Below are 20,174 nucleotides of genomic sequence, written 5' to 3'. Positions count from 1 at the left end.
TGGTTGTGCTCTCATAAAGAGCAAATTGTACTTAAAAATTGCATAACGGATCATGGCCACCACTGGGCTGGGGGCTTCTACATGAGAGAAAAGCCACTGACCTCTGAAAAATGCGTAAAATTTTCTTGAAGGACTGAACAGTAACATCACCACGGTGGTGCCTGCACAGATACCTAAAGGAAACACATCCCTAGCAGAAGTATTTTAAACCACTGACTTTATTAAAATACTTAATACACAGTTTGTGGAGGAATGTACTTACATTTTCTGGAAACTCCACTGAAACCAAATTTAACAACTGACAAAACAGTGGATGAATTCATGCTGTACACCAAAGAACAGACAAGTTAGGGTTTTGATTTGTTTTGTTTTTACCATTATTATTTTCCTGGCACAGACTCTTCTTTGCTTCTTTGCTTCAACCTCTTCAATTCCTAGTAGCAGAGAAAGGAGGTTTTGTGTTTCTCACAGCATTAAACCCATCTGATCCAAGTGACATTCCATTTGTTTTCATCAGGTTCTTCATTCAACCCTTCTCCAGTAGCTTCCTTTTCCAGAAAAGCAAAGATGCTTGACCTCTAAAAAGCTACAGGTCACAGTGCAAGAAGAGTTTGACAATCAAATGTGAATCTGGATGTCTAAACCTTCTCAGAGTCATTACCCTTCCAAAATAGCTACCTCAAGCTGAGTGTGGAAAAAAAGACTCTGTCAAAATACAAGGGCCACAGCACATTCGTGGACTTGGTGGAATGCATATGGAAGACAGCCTGCTGTGCTGCAGCTCTGAAGTAAAAAGTAAACCAGAAGCCAGGTCTTGTTGAAATACAAGATGCGAGGGCTGAAAAGGAGAGAGATGAAATTACCTGGACACATCCTTGCAAGAATGAAATGTCCTAACCTCACAGAGAAGGTTGTGATCATCACAGACATTGTAATTGCCACGGAAGTATGAAGATCAATGACAAAGTATATGTTATGACAATCTCGATGACAAGTATAATCTGGGGGAAATTATTTATACTGAGTGAAGAAATAATTGTGTGTTTCAATGCAAGATGCACAGAGGCTGCATAGGTTTTCACATCAAATTCATAAGGCTCTTTTTAGGAGATAATTTTGCAACCTTGCATAGGTGATATCCTTTCCGTAGGTAATATGCAGAAACTATGTACAGTTGAAAAAAACGATTTTTATGAACGGATTTTTTTTTCCCCTCAAGTTTTACCATAGTATAAAAAGTAACTTATGTAACTTCTTCAGTTCTCTAAAACAATATGGAGTATTCCAAAAAAGAGATCCTAGGAATGCCATCTAAATGATGCTGTGTGCGTTTATACAATAGGCTGAAACAACTAGAGAAGCCACCACAAAGCATAGTCCTAATGTTTCCATAGGAGTTAATTCTGCCTACAGACTTAATTAACACTCATTTAAACAGAAATGCATTTTAGTTATCACAAATTTATGAGCTTCACTGATCAGATTGCTGAATGAGTTGATGACTCACGCAGTAAGTCAAACACAGAAAGAGTCCGTTCGAATCCTGTGTGAGAAATGTACAGTAAACTTTAAAATCTGCATTTGGTTTCCAATTAATCCCAGCTCAGGAAAACTCCTGCAATAGACAAGCAGAATGCAGCTTCTTAAAACTAAGAACTAAACACGTGCCAGTGTCCTGCACAAGAGCCATCAGGGCATTTGTGTGCTTCTTCCTTTGGTATGAAAGAAAGTCAGGCAGGGGATGAGCACGGTGCTGCAGGTCAGATGACTCCAACTTTGAAAATTGGTGTCCTGTTCCCTGAGACATCCATCCACCCCTCTAAAACTTTATCTTTGCCCTGCAATTACCTAAACCAGCAGACTTTCTGTCTGACATGGCTTTCTCCCACGAAAACTACCTTCTCTGTTACACAGGAGCTATCTGGCATTTCTTTTGACGTTTTGTGCCTGGATCCAAAACATCATGATTAGCACTGCTGATTAGTCTTGCATATCACAGTGATGTGTATGCACTTTTTAGTAATATTTACAGTGGTATCACCGTGGAGAATGAAGCCCTGTACTAGAAACAGTCTCTTAACACAGATCTTAATACCAAGGATTTGGTGCCTTCCTTATCTAAAGGTAAACTTAAAAAGGCAAAGCTAAAATCAGCCCGCTGTATGTTTGGTGTGTTAGGTTCAAACAGGGAAAAAACAAACACCCAGCCCATCTCCTTTCAAAGGGATGCTATTTACAAGAAGGATTCACTTTTTTTAATATTTCAGCAACAAAAACCCAGCTAATTTTTAATTTAGTGATATCTAAGGCAGTGTAGTTTTTAACCAACACAGAGCACAATCAGCGTTGCTGTTAGCTAACAAAAATCTCAGAAATGCAGGGAAACTATGACCAATTATACTATGGGTGACAATTTGCAACCAGATGAATAACAATAATAAAAAAAACACTTATTTTTTTCTTTTTTTTTTTTTAAACATAGCCTCTAAAAAGTACAGCATTCCAATGTTTTCTCAGTTCCAGATTGCTGACATTATAAATTAAAGGTGAAAAAAGATCCGTATATAAACAAGGCGGCTTTCCGTTCACTTCATTGTACTGTTCTTGCCTAAAGCTTTGGAAATTTCATCTTCAAATACCATAAGGTAAAGTTGAATTTATCAGATACAAAACAATGTCCATTCGTATGTGGAATTTAAAAAAACAAAACAAAACCAAACAAACAACAACTCAAAAAACCACACCCGAGTATATACAGCAATTCAGATTTCTTTTTTTTTTCCAGCCTTCACACTTGCATTTTGCCTTCTGCAGAACTGTAAACACACGATCCACTGAGACACAGCCTTATGTTATGGTACGTGGCCTTTTGGGTGGCGGGGGTGGCATGAGTTCAGTGTCAGGATCGAGGTGGTGTTTCCGCTTCTGTCCTTGAGAAGCTGCTGCACATCTGTCAATGAACTCAAACAGCATCTCCTTTGTCACCGGGTTCTGGATGCTGTTGCATACAGCTGGGAACAAAGAACATAGTCTCAAGTTACTGCACTGATTTGCTGCATTTGGCACTTCAATAATTTCACCCTCTCTTTGCTTTTAAAATAAGTAACGTCATTCAGCTTAAGTATTCAGCCTTAAACGTGGACTTTCACAAGACAAGAGTCAAGGGCTTTGGCTTTGGCCTCCAGAAAGCAAAGCAGTGTCGTGGGGCCCTGCTCTCCTTAAAATAAGCAACAAAAGGCCACGGAGGTGTAGGCTTCATGGGGCAGCTACAACAATGCCAAGAACTGACACACTGAGGAAGCAGCAGCAATGGAAGTGTGGTGAAACATGGCTTTAAAACACTCACCAAACCTGAAGAGCTAGTAACAAGACTGGATTAATATTGAAAGCCTTTGGATTAAGGTAACTTTTTTCCACCACTAAGCCCTATAAATAACATAAACTCACAATTCACAGAACTTTTTTTTTTTTTTTTTTTTTTTAAATCCATATACCTTCATCTGGCAGAAGACCTGACACCAAGCAAGCTTTGTGTCTACCACCCAGACCATATCATGGAGGAAAGGTCATGGTCGTGCATGGTGGCCAAGGCATGCACATACAAGCAAGCCTGGATCAGTTCACATGACATCCCAGGTCATAGTTCAAAGGTAATGGCCCACAGTATTCCAGGGAACACATAAGAAGGCTTACTTCTCTTAAAATAAATGAAATATTTTAAATACTTTTCCTATGTAACTTCACACCCCTCTAATTAATGCTCCCAAGAGGCTTAGGGTGGAGGGAAAATATAACGAACATGAAATTAAGTAGTAATCCTACTACTATCTTGGAAAAAGTACAAAATTATTAGAGGAAAATTTCTAGCATAGAATCAGCTAGGATTCATCACAGTATGGCTGCAATTTCCATGCAAACCAACCTACTGACCCACCAGAGTACTAAACAGCTTTGAGACTCCTTAAAATGTACTTGCAAAATAACATTTGTAAGTATAACAATCAACATACAATTTCCTGACTCTTAAAAACACCCCTTTCTTTTCTGCAGAATTCCAGAGCTCTTCAAAGCATTACTTTGATAAAACAGCTTCCTAGCATTATTTTTCATTCTTGCATTTATATTTCCTGAAAAGGTTGCACTGCACATGACTTGAGCAGCTGGAAAGCACGGATTACCAGTAGCTTAGTTATAGAATTTGTGCCACAAAGCAGCTGGTATAACTCTACATCATTTTTTTAAGGGCTGTTCTAGCTTAATTCCTCAAAAAGCATTACTCTCTTCAATTTGAAGCAAGATGGAGACAGGTATTTTTTTGGTTGCTACTTCAACCACAGGGCAAAAGGAATAGTATTTTTCATACTGGAGAAAGCAAGTAATGGAAGAAGGATCTGGAGAAAGGGACAAAAAAGGTCTCAAAGGAGAAAATGCAAGTTATGGAGATTTTGAAATATGACCAAAAGTGTAAATTTAAAGCCAGAAGAAAACTTTCTGTACTGCAAACATCCATGGAAAATCTGCAACATTTCTTACAGAACAGTTCTTCTTGTAGCATTTAATTTTCTTTTAATTTTTATTTTTTGGAAATTTGTTGTTTTGGTGAAAAAAATTAAAGGTGTAAGGCAGCTGGTCATCAAATAGAGAAAGTGAAAAGAGAAGAACTATGTTTCCACCTAAGAACAAAGGGAATAAGAAGATGCTGCTCCTCAAAGAAGGGAAAGCTCCATGAAGAGAAATTTAGGTCATGGTGACAAAGAGATGTTATTGTACTTCTATGCCTTTTGTGACTCATTCCTCTTTCCTCGCAGGACAGTTCAGTATTTCAGCTATGTTCTGTGCTGCTTCCCTAAGGTGCCAACATATCTAATATCTCCTGGCAAAATGACCACATTTTGTTTATTCAAGAAAATCGACTCCCTGCTTAGGCATCAGAGAAAATCCTACAGTATCTATGGGTGTTCCAGAAAATAGCATAGTTTTAAACATGATTAAACTTCATTTTGGCACTTAACAAAAGTCCTTATCAACATGACTATTGTTATTCAGCCTTGCACGCTTCAATCTCTTATGCTTCACCTGAAAGTAAACAACATCATTAAATTTACAATACTTGGCAAAATGTTTTTTTGGTAGAACATAAAAATACCGCAGCTGTGTGGGGATATACCCCCACCTTTCATTTGTTTCCCTCATCATTGTATTGTAGAAATTGAAACTAACATTTTCTCCCATTAATTTTGGCAGCCCATCTACCGAATAATGGCTTTCACATTTTGAAGGCAGTTTAAATTATAATGGATTTTTTGCTCAAAAAATTCAACTCATAGCGTGCCAGTTTGCATTACTTTCTGATAAGCCATCTGTTGGAACTTTCTTGGGTCTCAGTTAAAAGGCATGCCCTGCCATTTAAAGTCTCTTTGAGGAAGTATCTCCAGTTCTACAAAGACTTAGGAACTTACTTCTGCATTGTCTGCTAAATAGCTGCATCAGAATATTTGTTTAACTGACTTCATCAAATAACCCTGAAGCCAAAGGATTCATTCTATGTAAAAGCTAATCATGACATAAGCATTTGTAAGATGAGGTATCACTATAATAAGTTAGAGATGTCAGAACTCAGCCTAGAAATGAGAACACAGAGAGTCTTCCCTCCTTGAACTGAAACAGAGATAAAAAAGTAAAATTTTTAAAGTAAATTAATCTACTCACCCATGGCAGTGCTGTAGGCATTTGGAAAGCTTTTGTCTATTCTCTGTCTCATGAAGACCCAGCTGTTGTTCTCAAACTTGCACTCTATAATCTTATTGTCATACTGTTTCAGTTCCTTTGTCACCTGTTTAAAAAAAAAAAAAAAAGTTTGGGATAAACACTATTAACTTTTTTTTTTTTCCTCTTTCTTTTGGGGATAAATAGTAGAAGATCAAAAGCTGCCCTGCATTTTTCAGCAACATGCCTCCATCCTATAGAGAAAAACTGCACAGACTGCATCTCCATTATACATATGCTCAGCTAGTCAACATTTAAAAAATACCTTTCATATCTGCTGTCAATATGCAGCAATTATATTATGCTAAAACATCAGTAGCTCTACCAGAGGGGGGAAAAAAGTCACTACTGGCCCACATGCAAATAGGTTTCCATGGGAATAAACTGCTGCCAGTGTAAGTGCTACTGCCAGCCTAAGTGCACGAAATGTATTATCCATGTTTCATCAGCCTTCTTTGTTGAAGGTCTCAAAGCCAAATGTCAGATTTCAATACCAAAGAAAGAGCTTATGATATGTAATGTCACTCTTTACATTACTGAGGACTTTCCTTTTTCTTTCTTTCTTTTTCCCCATTTCTTCTTTTGTCTTTAAAAATTAAGATTGTCACCCCAAAATAATGCAGGATTTCAAATCACATACACTCTAAAATCTCCTTCAGGCCTCTCTCTATTGATTCATAGATTTGTCAGCAGCCACTAACCTGAGCTATTCATCTTTCTACCTGGCAATGCTGTGTGGTTTGGAAATGTAGTTTATATGCATTGGACTTCCTAGTTGTTTTGGCTACTTCACCCTATGCATCCTAATCTATGATACAATGCAAAATTTTCAAGTAACCATGGCAACCTGAGAACCTTATCTAACACTTTAACAGTTTTACCCATATACTTTTTTCCAAAGGGACTCTTTAGAAGTATAAAGCTGTATTTAGCTGCTAGCTGCTTTTAGTTTGCTACAGTTCACCAATGAAAAGCTGTACAAGGTAACTGAACTGTTTGGATTTGGGATCTTGTGTAGAAGTGCTCTCATAAAAAGGGACTGATTGTGGCAGTTCATTAACATAATTTTTTACCTCTGTTGTCTACTTGCTCCTGAGCAGTGACACAGGAATTCACTGCTGTCAGAGGGATGCCCATTTGAAAAAGGCCATAACTGTCTCCAGACAGCTTAGTAACACATACAGTGGAAAAGCCCATGAAATTCTTTTCCACTAATTTCCAGGCAATTAACTCATGAAAAAGTTCTGAGCATGGATCGAGTCCTCTTAGGCATACACCCTTAATTTGATAAGCAAAACCCTAACATTTTTCTTGGTATTTACCATGATTACTTGTGCTCATTAGCAGGTAAGGAGCCCTGGGATTTTACTTGTCAAGTGAACATGAAACTAGAAGACAATTTTGTTAAATTTGCTTTCAACCAAGGCCTGCCCTGCTGCAGGACTGACAGGAGTCGGAGTCAGGCCTCTATGCCACACTTTATTTCTTCATCCATTCCGTGGCCTGCAAAGAGCTTTCCTCCTAAAATCATTTAATCCTTAAATGAAGTCTGTGTCTGCTGATGGTCACTTGGATGAAATCAACTGATGGCACGGATCACCAATCATTTCCTTTGCAGCATGCTCTGCACAGCACCACTTATTTCTATCCACGTTGAAAAGCTGTAAATACATTAAAGATGCCTGACTGACACACTTTTGTGGATGTACTTATGTTCCATTAGGTGTATGCAGGAAAACACAATACTCTTTTCTAGCACACTATGGATACATAAACCCAGGAAGAAGCTCTTGGCTGTGCAGTGCTTTGGGAAAGTATTTTACTTTAAATCCAGCTGCCAAGTGGAAGTGAGGGCAGCAGGGGGTATGAGCATGTGTCTGATTTTCTGTCAAAGCAGGGAAATATTAGAAGGATCACTTGCTAGAGACAGAAATGTATAAAACTGCAGGCAATGACTTCAACTAACCAACCACCTCATACAGCTTCCTCATGGTTTTATCATTCTTCCAGTGTTCAGATGCTCAGAATAGCAATAAATTAGATGGCAGCTTTATCTGACTGTGGCAATTAAGCAGTATTATTAACTATCTAGATACTTGCTTGGCCATTCATTAGCAATCTGGAAGATAGATCTTTCCACAAAATATGAACACCTGCCAAAGCAATGACTTAAATGAATTTTCCTGATAGAAAACAAATGGTCATAGTCTGTAACAATTGCAAGCTGCAGCAATTATTTTACAAAAGAATCACAGAATGTTAGGGGCTGGAAAGGACCTTGAGAGATCAGAGAGTCCAACCCCCCTGGCCAGGGCAGGATCACCAGGTGTAGGTCACACAGGAACTCATCCAGGAGGGTTTTCAGTGTCTCCAGAACAGACTCCACAACCTCCCTGGGCAGCCTGTTCCAGTGCTCTGTCACCCTCACAGGGAAAAAGTTTTTCCTTATATTTACACGGAACCTCCTATGGCCCAGCTTGCACCCATTACCACTTGTCCTATCACTGGACATCACTGAGAAGAGCCTGGCTCCATCCTCCTGACACTCACCCTTCCCATATTTATAAGCATTAATGAGGTTGTCCCTCAGTCTCTTCCAAGCTGAAGAGACCCAGCTCTCAGCCTTTCCTCCTAAGGGAGATGTTCCACTCCTTTAATCATCTTTGTGGCTCTGTGCTGGACTCTCTCAAGCAATTCCTGGTCCTTCTTGAACAGAGGGGCTCAGAACTGAATGTAATATTCCAGATGCAGCCTCAGCAGATGCAGCTGTAGAGGGGGAGGAGAACCTCTCTGGACCTACTAACCACACACCTTCTAATACCCCCCAGGATGCCATTGGCCCTCTTGGCCAATACAGCACCTGCTCTTCCCTGTACTTTGTTAAGAGACCTCAGTCTTTAAGTGTATTTATTGCAATATTCTTTCAAATTTTAGAAGCTGCTGGGCATTTGATCAAGACTGCAAGTATTTTGAGCAAAATATGATTTTCAGCAATAAAAACTCACCTACTATTGCACCTTAGTAGACTTCTAATGCATGCTGTTTATGCACAGGCCCGAACAGTGATCCTTATAGACATAATTAACATAATAAAAAAATTACACCTGCAAGCTACTTTCTGGTATTTCAGCTTTAAAGTGGGACAGAGAAACTGTCAGATTTAACTTTCTTGATTTTCCTTCCCTTTGTGAATGCATTCTGAGCCTCTCAGAGCAAGTGTCTTTGCGATTCTCCTGTTACAGTATTGGGTTCACCCTCCCCCTTAAGTATTACAGTATTACAGGAGTATCTGAACAGTGCACCATCATTTTAGTTTCCTGAGAGGTACTTCTGGCTTCACAGTGTCTTAGGAATGATGGCAGTTCTCAGCCAAAATGCTTCTGCTCAGCAGCAGCAATGCTTTCAGTACGGTGCCAATGCTTCTGCCATGCTGCTGATAAAAATGCATTGAACCAGCATTCATCATTCTCAAGATGGAAACTCCCACCACACTAAGGATTCCATGGAGTGTCTCTTAATTAAATTTTTGTTCCCTAGACTATTTGCAGCCAGCAAGTCAGAATTAGAAGTCTAGAAGATCATATGTGGGAGATGGGGCTGTCAGAGGTGGTGCATCTGAACAGTACCTCTGGTCTGGGCCAAAGCTGTCCCCTAGGAGAGAGCAAAAATCAACCTGCACCCTACTTTCCTTTCAAAAGAAAGGAAAACTGTTCCTCTGCAGTAACATTTGTTGTTTCTGACTGCATTCAATCTCCTTCTCAGGAAACACCCTACTTGCCTAACAGAAATCACTTTCCAAAAATATAAATGAGCTTCCTATGGGAAAGTGTTTTGCTACATTACTGCTAGATTGCAGGGGGTGATTAGAAAAAAAAGTGGGCCAGGGTTGCATCCCCATTTCAGCAACAGCTTGTTGGGAAATCAGACTGGATATAAAAGAAGATCATTGCTTAAGAATGTCAGATTATATGAAGATGACAGCTATCTTCCTCTCCCTGCTGAGAAAGGCTTCCCACTGCCATTGTCTTCCGGGCTATTCACTTGGAAAAACTAAGGTGGGGTAAGGTTATCACATTTTCTAAGAATGTTGACAATTAAGGTTAAGGAAATCTCCCATTTTCCAGTCTTTGTGCACCCATTATGCTCTGAAAGAAATTAAAAATACATATCAAAAAGTGAAATATCCAATCCATTTCAAATTATCTCACCTGACAGAATAATGGAGCCATTTTGAGATGAAACACAACAGAGTGTTTATATGCAGCTATGGTTTATGTTAATTCAGAGCAAAATGTGAAACAATAATAAATTCAGGTGAAAAAGAGGAGACACCATTTACATTGAATGCAGTCTGCTCACTTGATCATCAGACTGGTCCATCATTCCACCCGTTAAATCATTCTTTCATTTACTTCAAGCATACATATTTTATATGAAGATATCGCTCAAACATTGTCTCATCACCCTTACCTCCAAAAAAGAATGAAATTCCTGGGCAAACCATACTTTACATACGAGGTATTACTGATGAGAATTTAGATTTTAAGGTAATTAAGTTCATGTTTTAGAAAGCAAGTCTAAAAGCTTAAATTTCACAAGTGCATTCCCATATTCAACTTATTTAGAAAGAAAAAAAAAAAGGGAAGATTTTAGATAAATGGAGACTTGAGTAAAAGCAGCCTGGTGTTTCCATATGCCTATTATTCTCAAACCAACTGAAATGATTTTAGCTCAAGTAAATAATCCTCTTCATAGAAAGTGATGTTTGTAAGCAGAATCTCAACACATTCCATTTCAAATCCTTTCTCTCTTTAAATGCATTTTTGTTGCACTTTCCCCTCTATTACCAAATATTTACAGAAAGAAAAGCATTCTTCAAATCACCTATTTCTATTGTTTACTCCACATCCCTAGTCATTGGTCTATCTCAAAAACCCCAGAAGAAATGATCATAATAGCAGATGCAGAAAATGTTAACTTCTGTCAGAGAACAAACGAGAAAAAGCAGCAGTTCAAATCTTACAAAATTAAAAATATCTTTATTCCTAAATACAGAATTAAAAAAAGGAACCATAACACACAGGCAAGATAGACACTTGATGTAATGGCTTTCTGTTTTCTAAAAAGAAACTGCCTTTTCTTTTTACAGCTGCAATGTGCAATAAGGACATTCTTTTTTGATGGTTTAAAGTACACCATTTGTTTTCTTTTTCTAAACAGAAGTTTCAGTGCCTGGAGGGCAGAAAAGTTTATAGCTGCCAGGTAAGGCCTAGAAAGTAATTCTTACTCTCTTTGATATTGAAACCAAGTTTTCTTCATTAGGATTCATTCTGAATGAAGAGAAAGGAGCACATCTGAAAACAAATGGTCAGTTGTGTGCTCATGAGGGAGAAACCTGGTTTCTTTCCTGTCTCTAACTGCAGGAGAACTGGAGCCCACTTCTTCTCTAGTCAGCTGTCCTGCAAAAATTAAACGTTTTTCTAGGAAACGTCCCCCAAAATCATAACATTTGCAATCCTTTCCCTCAGGGTATTGGGATACATTCAGCCCCAAATTAGTTTAGGAAATAAAATCTCTCTAGCAGAACAGCACACCTCAAATCCTCATTTCTGCATTGCTCTCAAATGTTGTGACTGCCCACAACTTAATTTTAAATTTCTGAAGCAATGTGGCATGTCCTAGGTGACAGAGTGAATTCACCTGCCCCTGGTACTTTGACTCCACAATACTCAGGGCACCATCTCAAGACCACAGAGAAGCAGCAACAACAGTCAAAGAACAAAATGAAAAATTACATGGGAATTTGAGGGAAAATAAGGGGTCAAGACTTCCTGAAAGACCAAGATGGAGATAGAAAAAAATCAAGAAGCAGCAGTAACAAAATAACCAACTTCTGGATAAACTAAACTCAAAATGAGATAATTTTGTAGACCGAAGACTTCAGGGTGAGAAGCAAACTCCAAAACTCCAAGGACCTTAATGTCAAACCAAGGCAATTGAGAGGAAGTGAGGTGTGAGAAGCAGGCCTCCTCTTTATTTTAAGAATACACTTGAAGCAAAGCTTTGAAGTGCATGATTTTAGTGCATTGCCCACCTTTCCAGAGGAGTGGTTGTATGGGCAAGGACTATCCAGGAAAAGCACTCTTAGAAGCAAATACAGATGACATGAACATAAGAAATTCTAATGATTTGATTAAGAATATCCTTGAGAGTCAGTAGCCATGTAGTTATTAGAGTGCCCAACACTAACAGGGCATAACACAGTACCTAATAGAGATTACAGTTGTTTCTTTTTTAATGCTTCTTCTTAATTCTTGGACAGGTTTTTCAGATCCTTTTAAAGATCTTTTATCCCCATTCACATGAAGTATCTCGTGTACCACAGTAAAACCTCTCAAAAAACTATAAAAATTTAAGAGATGGTTACTAAATGCCAGTTCATACCATGAGTATACACAGGAACACAAACATTAATACTGTCAACTGGCAGAAGTTGATTAATAATAATCAATAAATAATCTGCTTCACATTTTTGCTCAAGCTAAAACAGATATTGTAATGTAACTTAATACGCATTTCTTAATATTATTCAAGAGAATATTTAATAAAAACCATGGCTTTGTTGGAAGTAAAACAAGAGCACTGGTAACCAATTCTGCTGCTGAATTAAACATACTGACTGCGTTTCCTTTTAAGTGATGTATTACCCAACAAATGGTTATCAGCATGGGTAAACACAATGCAGCTGATATGTTTATTTAATATTAAAGAAGCCTTCTAAGTGTAACGATGCTGCTTCTTGTGTACATACGAAATGGAAATGATCCAATATTGAGATCTCACTCCTGGAAAGGAACATTAAGAAATATAAAAATTTTAACATTTTTGTTCACACCAAATTAAACCACAATGCTAACACACCAAGCACTGGAAATCATGGAAACAGGCAAAAAGAAAAATCATATTTCAAAACCACATGAGTGAGGCTTTTTAAAACTGAGAAAATATTATATGCTGAAAAGAAAGAATAAATAATGAAATATGAATGGTAGACTGGAAGTTAAAAAAAAAAACCAAAAACAACAACAACAAAAAAACACATTGAAAACAACCTACAAAGATCCTCTCAGTCTTCCATGTAGACATTTCAAATATGAAAACTATTTTGTGATATATAAAATGGGTTGGAGTCCTGGGTTTTTTTCTGACAACTAACTGATGGAAGCACCAGAAATAAAAAGCTTTCCTCTTATGACTAACATTACAAGTTTAATGACTTTCCATGCAAGCTGGAAATAGATTTCTTAATGTATCCTGGTAGATCTGTTGCCCACCTGACCTTGCAACACCATCTGAACTATCTGTAAGAAACCAATATTTTTCTAAGTTTTGTTTAGGACTCACAGAGGAACACTGGTATCTCTAACAAAGGATGTAACTGCTAAGACCATGGTGTGAAAATACCTATGTGCTTGCACAACAATAATGCACACTCTTAAAGATACTATTTTTTCTATCCTTTCTGGTTTGCTCAGTCAGAAAAGAACCTGGTAAGCCACAGAAACCCTACAAACTCTGAATGCTTTTGGGCATTGTAACTCGGGCACTTAGAGTAGTCAAAGAGCCACTGACTTTTGCCATCTCCACCTACCTCCTGAGGAAACTTTTAAGTTTTCAAAAACCTGTTTTCTTTAAATCATTGGGAAGAATGAGAAGCAGAGATTCAAGGGTCCATAAACATTCCTGAACAGTTAAATTAGACAGTTATAAATGGCTGTCCTCCTAGATTGGTATTTTTTGCTGTGGCATTCTAAGCATCACAGGGACATGAATTAAAGGAAAAGAATATATATCCTTAATGTATATCTTCTGTAAAACCTGAGAAAAGGATGAGTTAGGTGCTAAGGACTCATGAACCTGCAATGAGTTCTTAAATAAAGTCATATTCAAAAAGCAAATCATATAATTTTCAGCCTCAGCATGTGCTGATGCAAGAAGAAGAAACTGTAGGGGGTTGGGGAACTGCAGTAAAGACCCAGGCAGTCAGAGAGCAATAACAGAGCTCTCAAAGTGTCACTGTGAACTTACTGTAGAGATGTATTTGGTGCAAAGAGAGCTCTGCCTACTCTACAGCTCAGGAATTTGTAGGAAAATGTAAGAATAATCCTTTCCTGCAAGCACCTTTGCAGGGGCCAGAAGACAGCCACCTTGGATTTGGCACACCAAGGATAACTGTGCCACTAACAATCCTTGGGGGCAGCACTGAAAGTTGAGGGTGTCTGTGAAAGCACCCAAGAGACAGATGCACACAAAGCAGTACAATGCCACAGCAAACCACAGAACTATTCAGCAGGTTATGCAGAAACAAATAAGCAAAAAAATCCTTCCAGTGAAGGCCAAGGAATCCCTGGGAGGTTTCTGAGAAAAGCCACCCCCACCAGGAAGGTAAGCAACTGTACAGGTGAGGAAGACAGAGAAAGGACATAGATTGGATTGACAGGAAGCTGAACATGAGCCAGCAGTGTGCCCAGGTGGCCAAGAAGGCCAATGGCATCCTGGCCTGTATCAGGAACAGCGTGGCCAGCAGGTCCAGGGAAGGGATTCTGCCCCTGTACTCAGCCCTGGTGAGGCCACAGCTTGAGTCCTGTGTCCAGTTCTGGGCCCCTCAGTTTAGGAAGGAGACTGAGGTGCTGGAGTGGGTCCAGAAGAGGGCAACCAGGCTGGTGAAGGGACTCCAGCACAGACCCTATGAGGAGAGGCTGAGGGAGCTGGGGCTGTTCAGCCTGGAGAAGAGAAGGCTCAGGGGAGACCTCATCACTCTCTACAGCTCCCTGAAAGGAGGGTGTAGCCAGGGGGTGGTTGGTCTCTTTTCCCAGGCAACTCTCAGCAAGACAAGAGGGCACGGTCTCAAGTTGTGCCGGGGGAGGTTTAGGTTGGATATTAGAAAGAATTTCTTTATGGAGAGGGCGATCAAGCATTGGAATGGGCTGCCCCGGGAAGTGGTGGATTCTCCATCCCTGGAGATATTTAAAAAGAGACTGGATGTGGCACTCAGTGCCATGGTCTGGTAACTGCAGCGGTAGTGGATCAAGGGTTGGACTTGATGATCTCTGAGGTCCCTTCCAACCCAGCCAATTCTATGATTCTATGAGATACAGTCCAAGTGCAAGAAAAAGCAGTCCTGATAATGTAGCAATGATTCCAGGATGAAACATCTCACATGCAGCTTGATATATTTTGAGGCTTGCATTGCTCCTTGACAATCAGTTAGCCTGTAAAAGGCAGTTTTACCCCTCTTCTGGGCTTTATTCACTCAGTCTGCTTTTGCAAAAGGGAGCAAGCCCCAAACTCAGAGCACCGCGTGCCAAGACACACCAAACCAGGAGACTAGAGCTATGCACCAATAGTAAAGAATATACTTTGAAAACACCACTTATCTCATTCATAAATTATACATTTCATAAGGTTTATTATTCTAGGTTTGCAAATGGGGAAACAGAGAGAGATGGTTTGTGGTCACACAACAAGGAAAGCATTTACCTCCCATTAGGTTCTCTAAACCTGATCTTAATTACCTCTCAAGCACTTAAACTCATGCTACCAAGAAATCCTGTGACACAGTGAAGCTGAGACCTATTTAATAATTTATCAGTAGAAACCCAAAAAAATCTTCCAGAGACAAAGCAATGCTATCAATTATTTTACAGCCTTTGGCAACACTATTTCAGTACATCAAAATAAATGAAAGATAACGTGGATGACTGTCAGAACAGGATGAAGAGACATTTTCTGCCTTTCACATGTTGGACTTCACCTCCATAATGATGACTCTCTTGACAAATGTCTGTGTTTATCACACACAGATTTTACAGTGTACTTTCTCATATGACTGTTTTTCATCTTTTCTTTGTACCCAAGCTATTGCTGCTGTAGGAGACTCCCCAGGCCTGGGCTAGCAGGAGCTTCCCAGCAGCCTTCTGTGTTGTCTGAGGAAAAACTACTTTTATGAGTCTGATAGCATCTGATCGCTATTCATGTGGGCCTCAGCTCTACAAACTCTTATCCTTTTAATTTATATACCTCCCAGCAGCCTCAGAAGATCAATTAGCCTGCACTATGTTATCAGGATCAGGCCCTAAACCTAATTCTAGTCATTGCTTATCTAGCTTCTGAAATGTTCTTAGAAACCATGTCTTTATACTTCTTCAGAAAACAGCAAATAACAGCAGCACAAGCCAAAAGAAATTTAAACTGGAATCCAAAGTAACAAGTAATTGCCAGTGAGTTTTTTAAAACCCACTTTTACTTGTAACAAAATGCAGCTTTCAAATTACAGCCATTATGAATCATATTCTTTTCTTCCATTTAGATCCCAAAGAGCCAGTTTTATATGCTTCAAGTTTTTCCCCATAAATCAAAATTCACCACTCAGAACAATTCTGTTAAGACTACAAGGAAATTCTGTTTGCTTTGTTAAACAGAGCTTCAAAAGCATGAATTGAACGTACGTTTGCAATTACAAGTAATGCCTCTTCTTATATCCATTCAAAATGTTTACTTTATTACAGCTCATTATAAATGTACTGTCTAAAATGCAGCAGCATGACTGTTCAATTTCCAGGCAATAATTTTATGATAATCATATGTAATATATTCATATGTCTACTTCACTGTCTAACAAAGCCCAAACTGGTTAGTTGGCAGCTCTGCTTTCCCCATGGTTCAAATTTCTTTGCCTCAGAACATTACTGAATAACAACATTAAGAAAGATATAATCAGATTTTTACTTTGTATTCTTCACTATAGAAAGCAAACAAAGAAATATATAGCATTAGAGACTGAATGTGGCATACTGACTTTATCAAAGACTGGTATCTAAGTGATATGTAAATTATTAAACATGCCATGCAAGCATTATTAGAAAGGTGGGGGCAGGGAGCAAGATTATAAATTTATAACTGCTTTCCACATCTAGAACTCCTTTTAATTCTTGAAAGCATTGAGGTTGTAAAGAGAGAGTGTGCACATAAACTAAGACCAGAACTAAGTAAACTTGCTTTTAATCTCCAATATTAAACACGTGTTTCAGTTTTTGCCTAGGGCATATTTACAAAGAGTAGCAATTTTATTTTTCCTTCATACATTTCCAAAGCAATTCCTAGTTAGTCATAAATCTATAACACGCAGAGGCTTATGGGGCTTGTAGGAAATAAAAATTCAGACAGTTCCCAGCCTGAATCCTTTGTCATCAACTGAACCTCCTAAGACTAAAAGCCAGAAAGGAGAGCTCAATCTTGCTCATTGTAATTTCTAGATAGTCTGTGTAAAACTTAGTTTTTTTAAAAGACTGCCAGATCTTGAAATCGTGCAAGTCTCTTACAGCAGAATAACACTTTATTTTTGAAAGAACATTTTCAGGTTTAGGATCTGTATTATAGAAACAAAAAAGTCAAGCTACAATTTGAAACCTTGCCATTTTGACGGGTCATTCTTGCACCTGGTGGCTGAGATTGGAGTTCACAAGCCTGCTGACTCAACCTTCATTTTTGTAGGTAATGACACAGAGTGAGTTTCAGGTGACTGCCAGAACTGAACCATTTACATGTAGGAGCTGATAACAGCCTTGATGAAATACTGCAGTAATATAAAATACAACATCAAGAAGAGCCAAACAACAACCAAAAAATTCTACCCAGCGGTGCTATTAAATCCAAATAACAAAGCAAAGACGTATTGGGAAAAAAAGCAGTAAAAGCCATTTAATGGATTTTTCACTGTATTCTTCAGTCTTCTAAGATTTCAATTAGAAGGGAAATAATCTTCCCCCCTTACTTATAATACATCACAACAAAAAGATTAATGGCTGCTGACTTTACACAGGCTTTCAAAAATTAGCTCTGATCAAAGCAACTGCTGTAGTGAAATTCAACTGCCCTAACTCACAACCTCAGCAGCGTTTATTATAGGACTGAGCAGGCTTGAACTCCTTCCCCTCCTTCAATAGTTTGCCTTAAACTTCAAAGCCAAACTGGCTTTGAGGCTTAACTCACGTAAAGCTTTTTTTCCTCCTTCCTCAGAAGCAATTAAAGATGTTCAGTATAATCTGCCCTATAATCTAAAATCTAAGCATGCAGGTCTTCTTCATCGTTGTGGGGTTACAGAATGGAAGGGGCTAGATAGGGAATTTAATCGTTGGCTCAGACAATGCAAATGGTTTTATGGTGCCTGCCAGCTGATGAGGTCAGTAGTCTTAAAGAAAGGTAAGCAAGGGCCAATCTATCAATGGCACAAATTTGTCAGTAAATGAGGCTATAGAGTGGTTCCTACTGCTTTACCTTGCATTGTGAGCCCTTCCTTTTCCATTTCTTGTTATTAATGAATCTGCAGAGTTAGGAAGCCAGATTTCCCAAGACACCACAGTAATGGATGTGAGGCGGGGCAACAGACTGCAGAATCATGACGCAGGGGAATGCACAATTTTCATGGACTTGAAAGAGACACAGTTGTCTTGAGAGGATTTAATGGATTTTACTGGATGCGGTCTAAAAAAACCTATGAACTTCTTGGACTGTTTGGGCAGCAAACACTTTGTTATTGTATGGTAGATCAATAACAAAAAAAGCAAGTGACAATATTTAGTCTTCGTTCTTATTTCACAAAATGACTTCACCCAGATAGCCTGCAAGAACTAAGGCAAGCAAAGCTAAGAAAAATCTCTTGAGCTTTCTAACCACCTGACTTTTAAAAAAATATTCTTAGACATAAAGCTGTGTCTGGCAAGGACAGATTCTTAAATTCTCCAGAATTCAAAGCCCAATTTGAGCACTCTGCTCAAGTGCTACATTTCTGTTTGAGCAGCCATTCTCCCCCACCTGAGGGGGACTAAAATAGCATTGGTTCTCTAACAAGTACAGCTGAAAACATTTGTTTTGCTTTTCACATGATGCAACAGCATTACAAGGAACATCATAAACCCACTCTCCAGCCAGCCAACTTCACTAACAATTCTATCCAGGAAAATATAACTTCTTTAAGCCTCTTCTAGAGAAGAGGCAGTGCTGGAAAGAGGTAAGAAAAGAGAAAAGAAAAGGCAGGTAACAACAATGGCAACTCAAACATGTTGATGGACAATCTGCAAATGTATTTTTATACATGAAACCAACTTCATTAGTTTGCTTTAGATAAGAGAGTTTTATGTACATTTTTCTACAGTTGAAGGTAAAAGTGAGCTAATTTGTCTGGCAAGACTACACAAAGTGGGGAAATCCATGAACTGAAAAAGAAAGCCTTGGTCTGTAGTTTCCTGATACAACTACTAGCACTAATTACAGATTTTTTCATTAAAGTTCTGAATGAAATATTAACAAGCTAGTAATTAAGTAATTCAGGGTCTGTTTGCTTAGCATTAGCTTCAGTATTGTACATCTGACTCACTGATCTATAAACGTCCTCCTAAATTATTCAGAGATGTGCTTTGTTTTACCTTCTATTGAATTTCAGTTACTCCAAAACCTTTTTCTATGCATTAGTGGCATCCAAAGTGTGACAGAGGGTGGAAAGAGAACATAATGATGTACCAAAATACATCTTGCAATTGTATCTTGCAATTTTGTGTTAAAGAACAAAAAAATATTCTTGTCTGCTTTTGCATATTCCTTTCTGTTGTGTCTCCTATAGATCAGCATCTTCCCTACAGGTTTCTTCAGAGGTTGTGTTTGAACTAAAGAAATGCTCCAACAGTTTGTTAATCTGCTCCTGCAGTGGTCAGCAACCAAGTGTGGCTAACCATGACCCACTAATGAAATGAAGCAGAAGCTGGGTTGCACTTGTCTGTATTACTACTAAATTACAACTGGGTAGGTGAATATACAAGGCTAATCAGGCATGTTATTTCTTGTGAGGGGCAGGATTAGTGAGTAGGCAATGGGCAGCTCCCCAAGGCAGGGAGGACCATGGTAGATCAGGCATTGGAATGGGCTGCCCAGGGAAGTGGTGGATTCTCCATCCCTGGAGATATTTAAAAAGAGACTGGATGTGGCACTCAGTGCCATGGTCTGGTAACTGCAGCGGTAGTGGATCAAGGGTTGGACTTGATGATCTCTGAGGTCCCTTCCAACCCAGCCAATTCTATGATTCTATGATACCAGCCACTTCTGGAAGACTGCATGAGTCCTGAGAGATACTAACAGCAGGATTAGGAGGCTTTACAGCATCATTTTGCTATGGCTTCATTCACTCTCACTTAAGAGCACTGTCAGGATCTTGGCTGACTCAGTGACAGTAAGTCCCTGGATGACTTCTGTAGAGTTGAGAGAGAGAACTGTCCTCTGGCAGAACTCAGGTCTTTACTTCCCTTCTGGACCAATGCTGACTGCCTTGCTACATGCAGGAAATATAGGTAAGAATC

The 20,174-nt window shown here is 38.9% G+C and overlaps 1 protein-coding gene across 2 annotated transcripts in view; it reads right to left on the bottom strand.

Moving 5' to 3' along the window:
• Positions 1–200: 200 nt before the first annotated feature.
• RNGTT (RNA guanylyltransferase and 5'-phosphatase) overlaps positions 201–20,174 on the bottom strand; it is a 171,461-nt gene continuing 151,487 nt past the window's right edge. The window contains exons 15-16 of one of the 2 annotated variants that reach the window (XM_071741359.1): positions 5,710–5,833; positions 201–3,011 (exon numbers count right to left, since the gene is read on the bottom strand). In XM_071741359.1, the coding sequence (XP_071597460.1) occupies positions 2,848–3,011; positions 5,710–5,833 (288 nt within the window). In that variant the 3' untranslated portion in view covers positions 201–2,847. Of the gene's footprint in view, positions 3,012–5,706; positions 5,834–20,174 lie in introns of those variants that run through there. The other variant, XM_071741360.1, reaches the window with a different exon arrangement.

Source organism: Heliangelus exortis, chromosome 3 (genome assembly GCF_036169615.1).
Source record: "Heliangelus exortis chromosome 3, bHelExo1.hap1, whole genome shotgun sequence".
Lineage (NCBI taxonomy): Eukaryota > Metazoa > Chordata > Aves > Apodiformes > Trochilidae > Heliangelus > Heliangelus exortis.
Note: the sequence above shows the minus strand (reverse complement) of the source record. Positions and strands in the feature narration are given on the sequence as shown.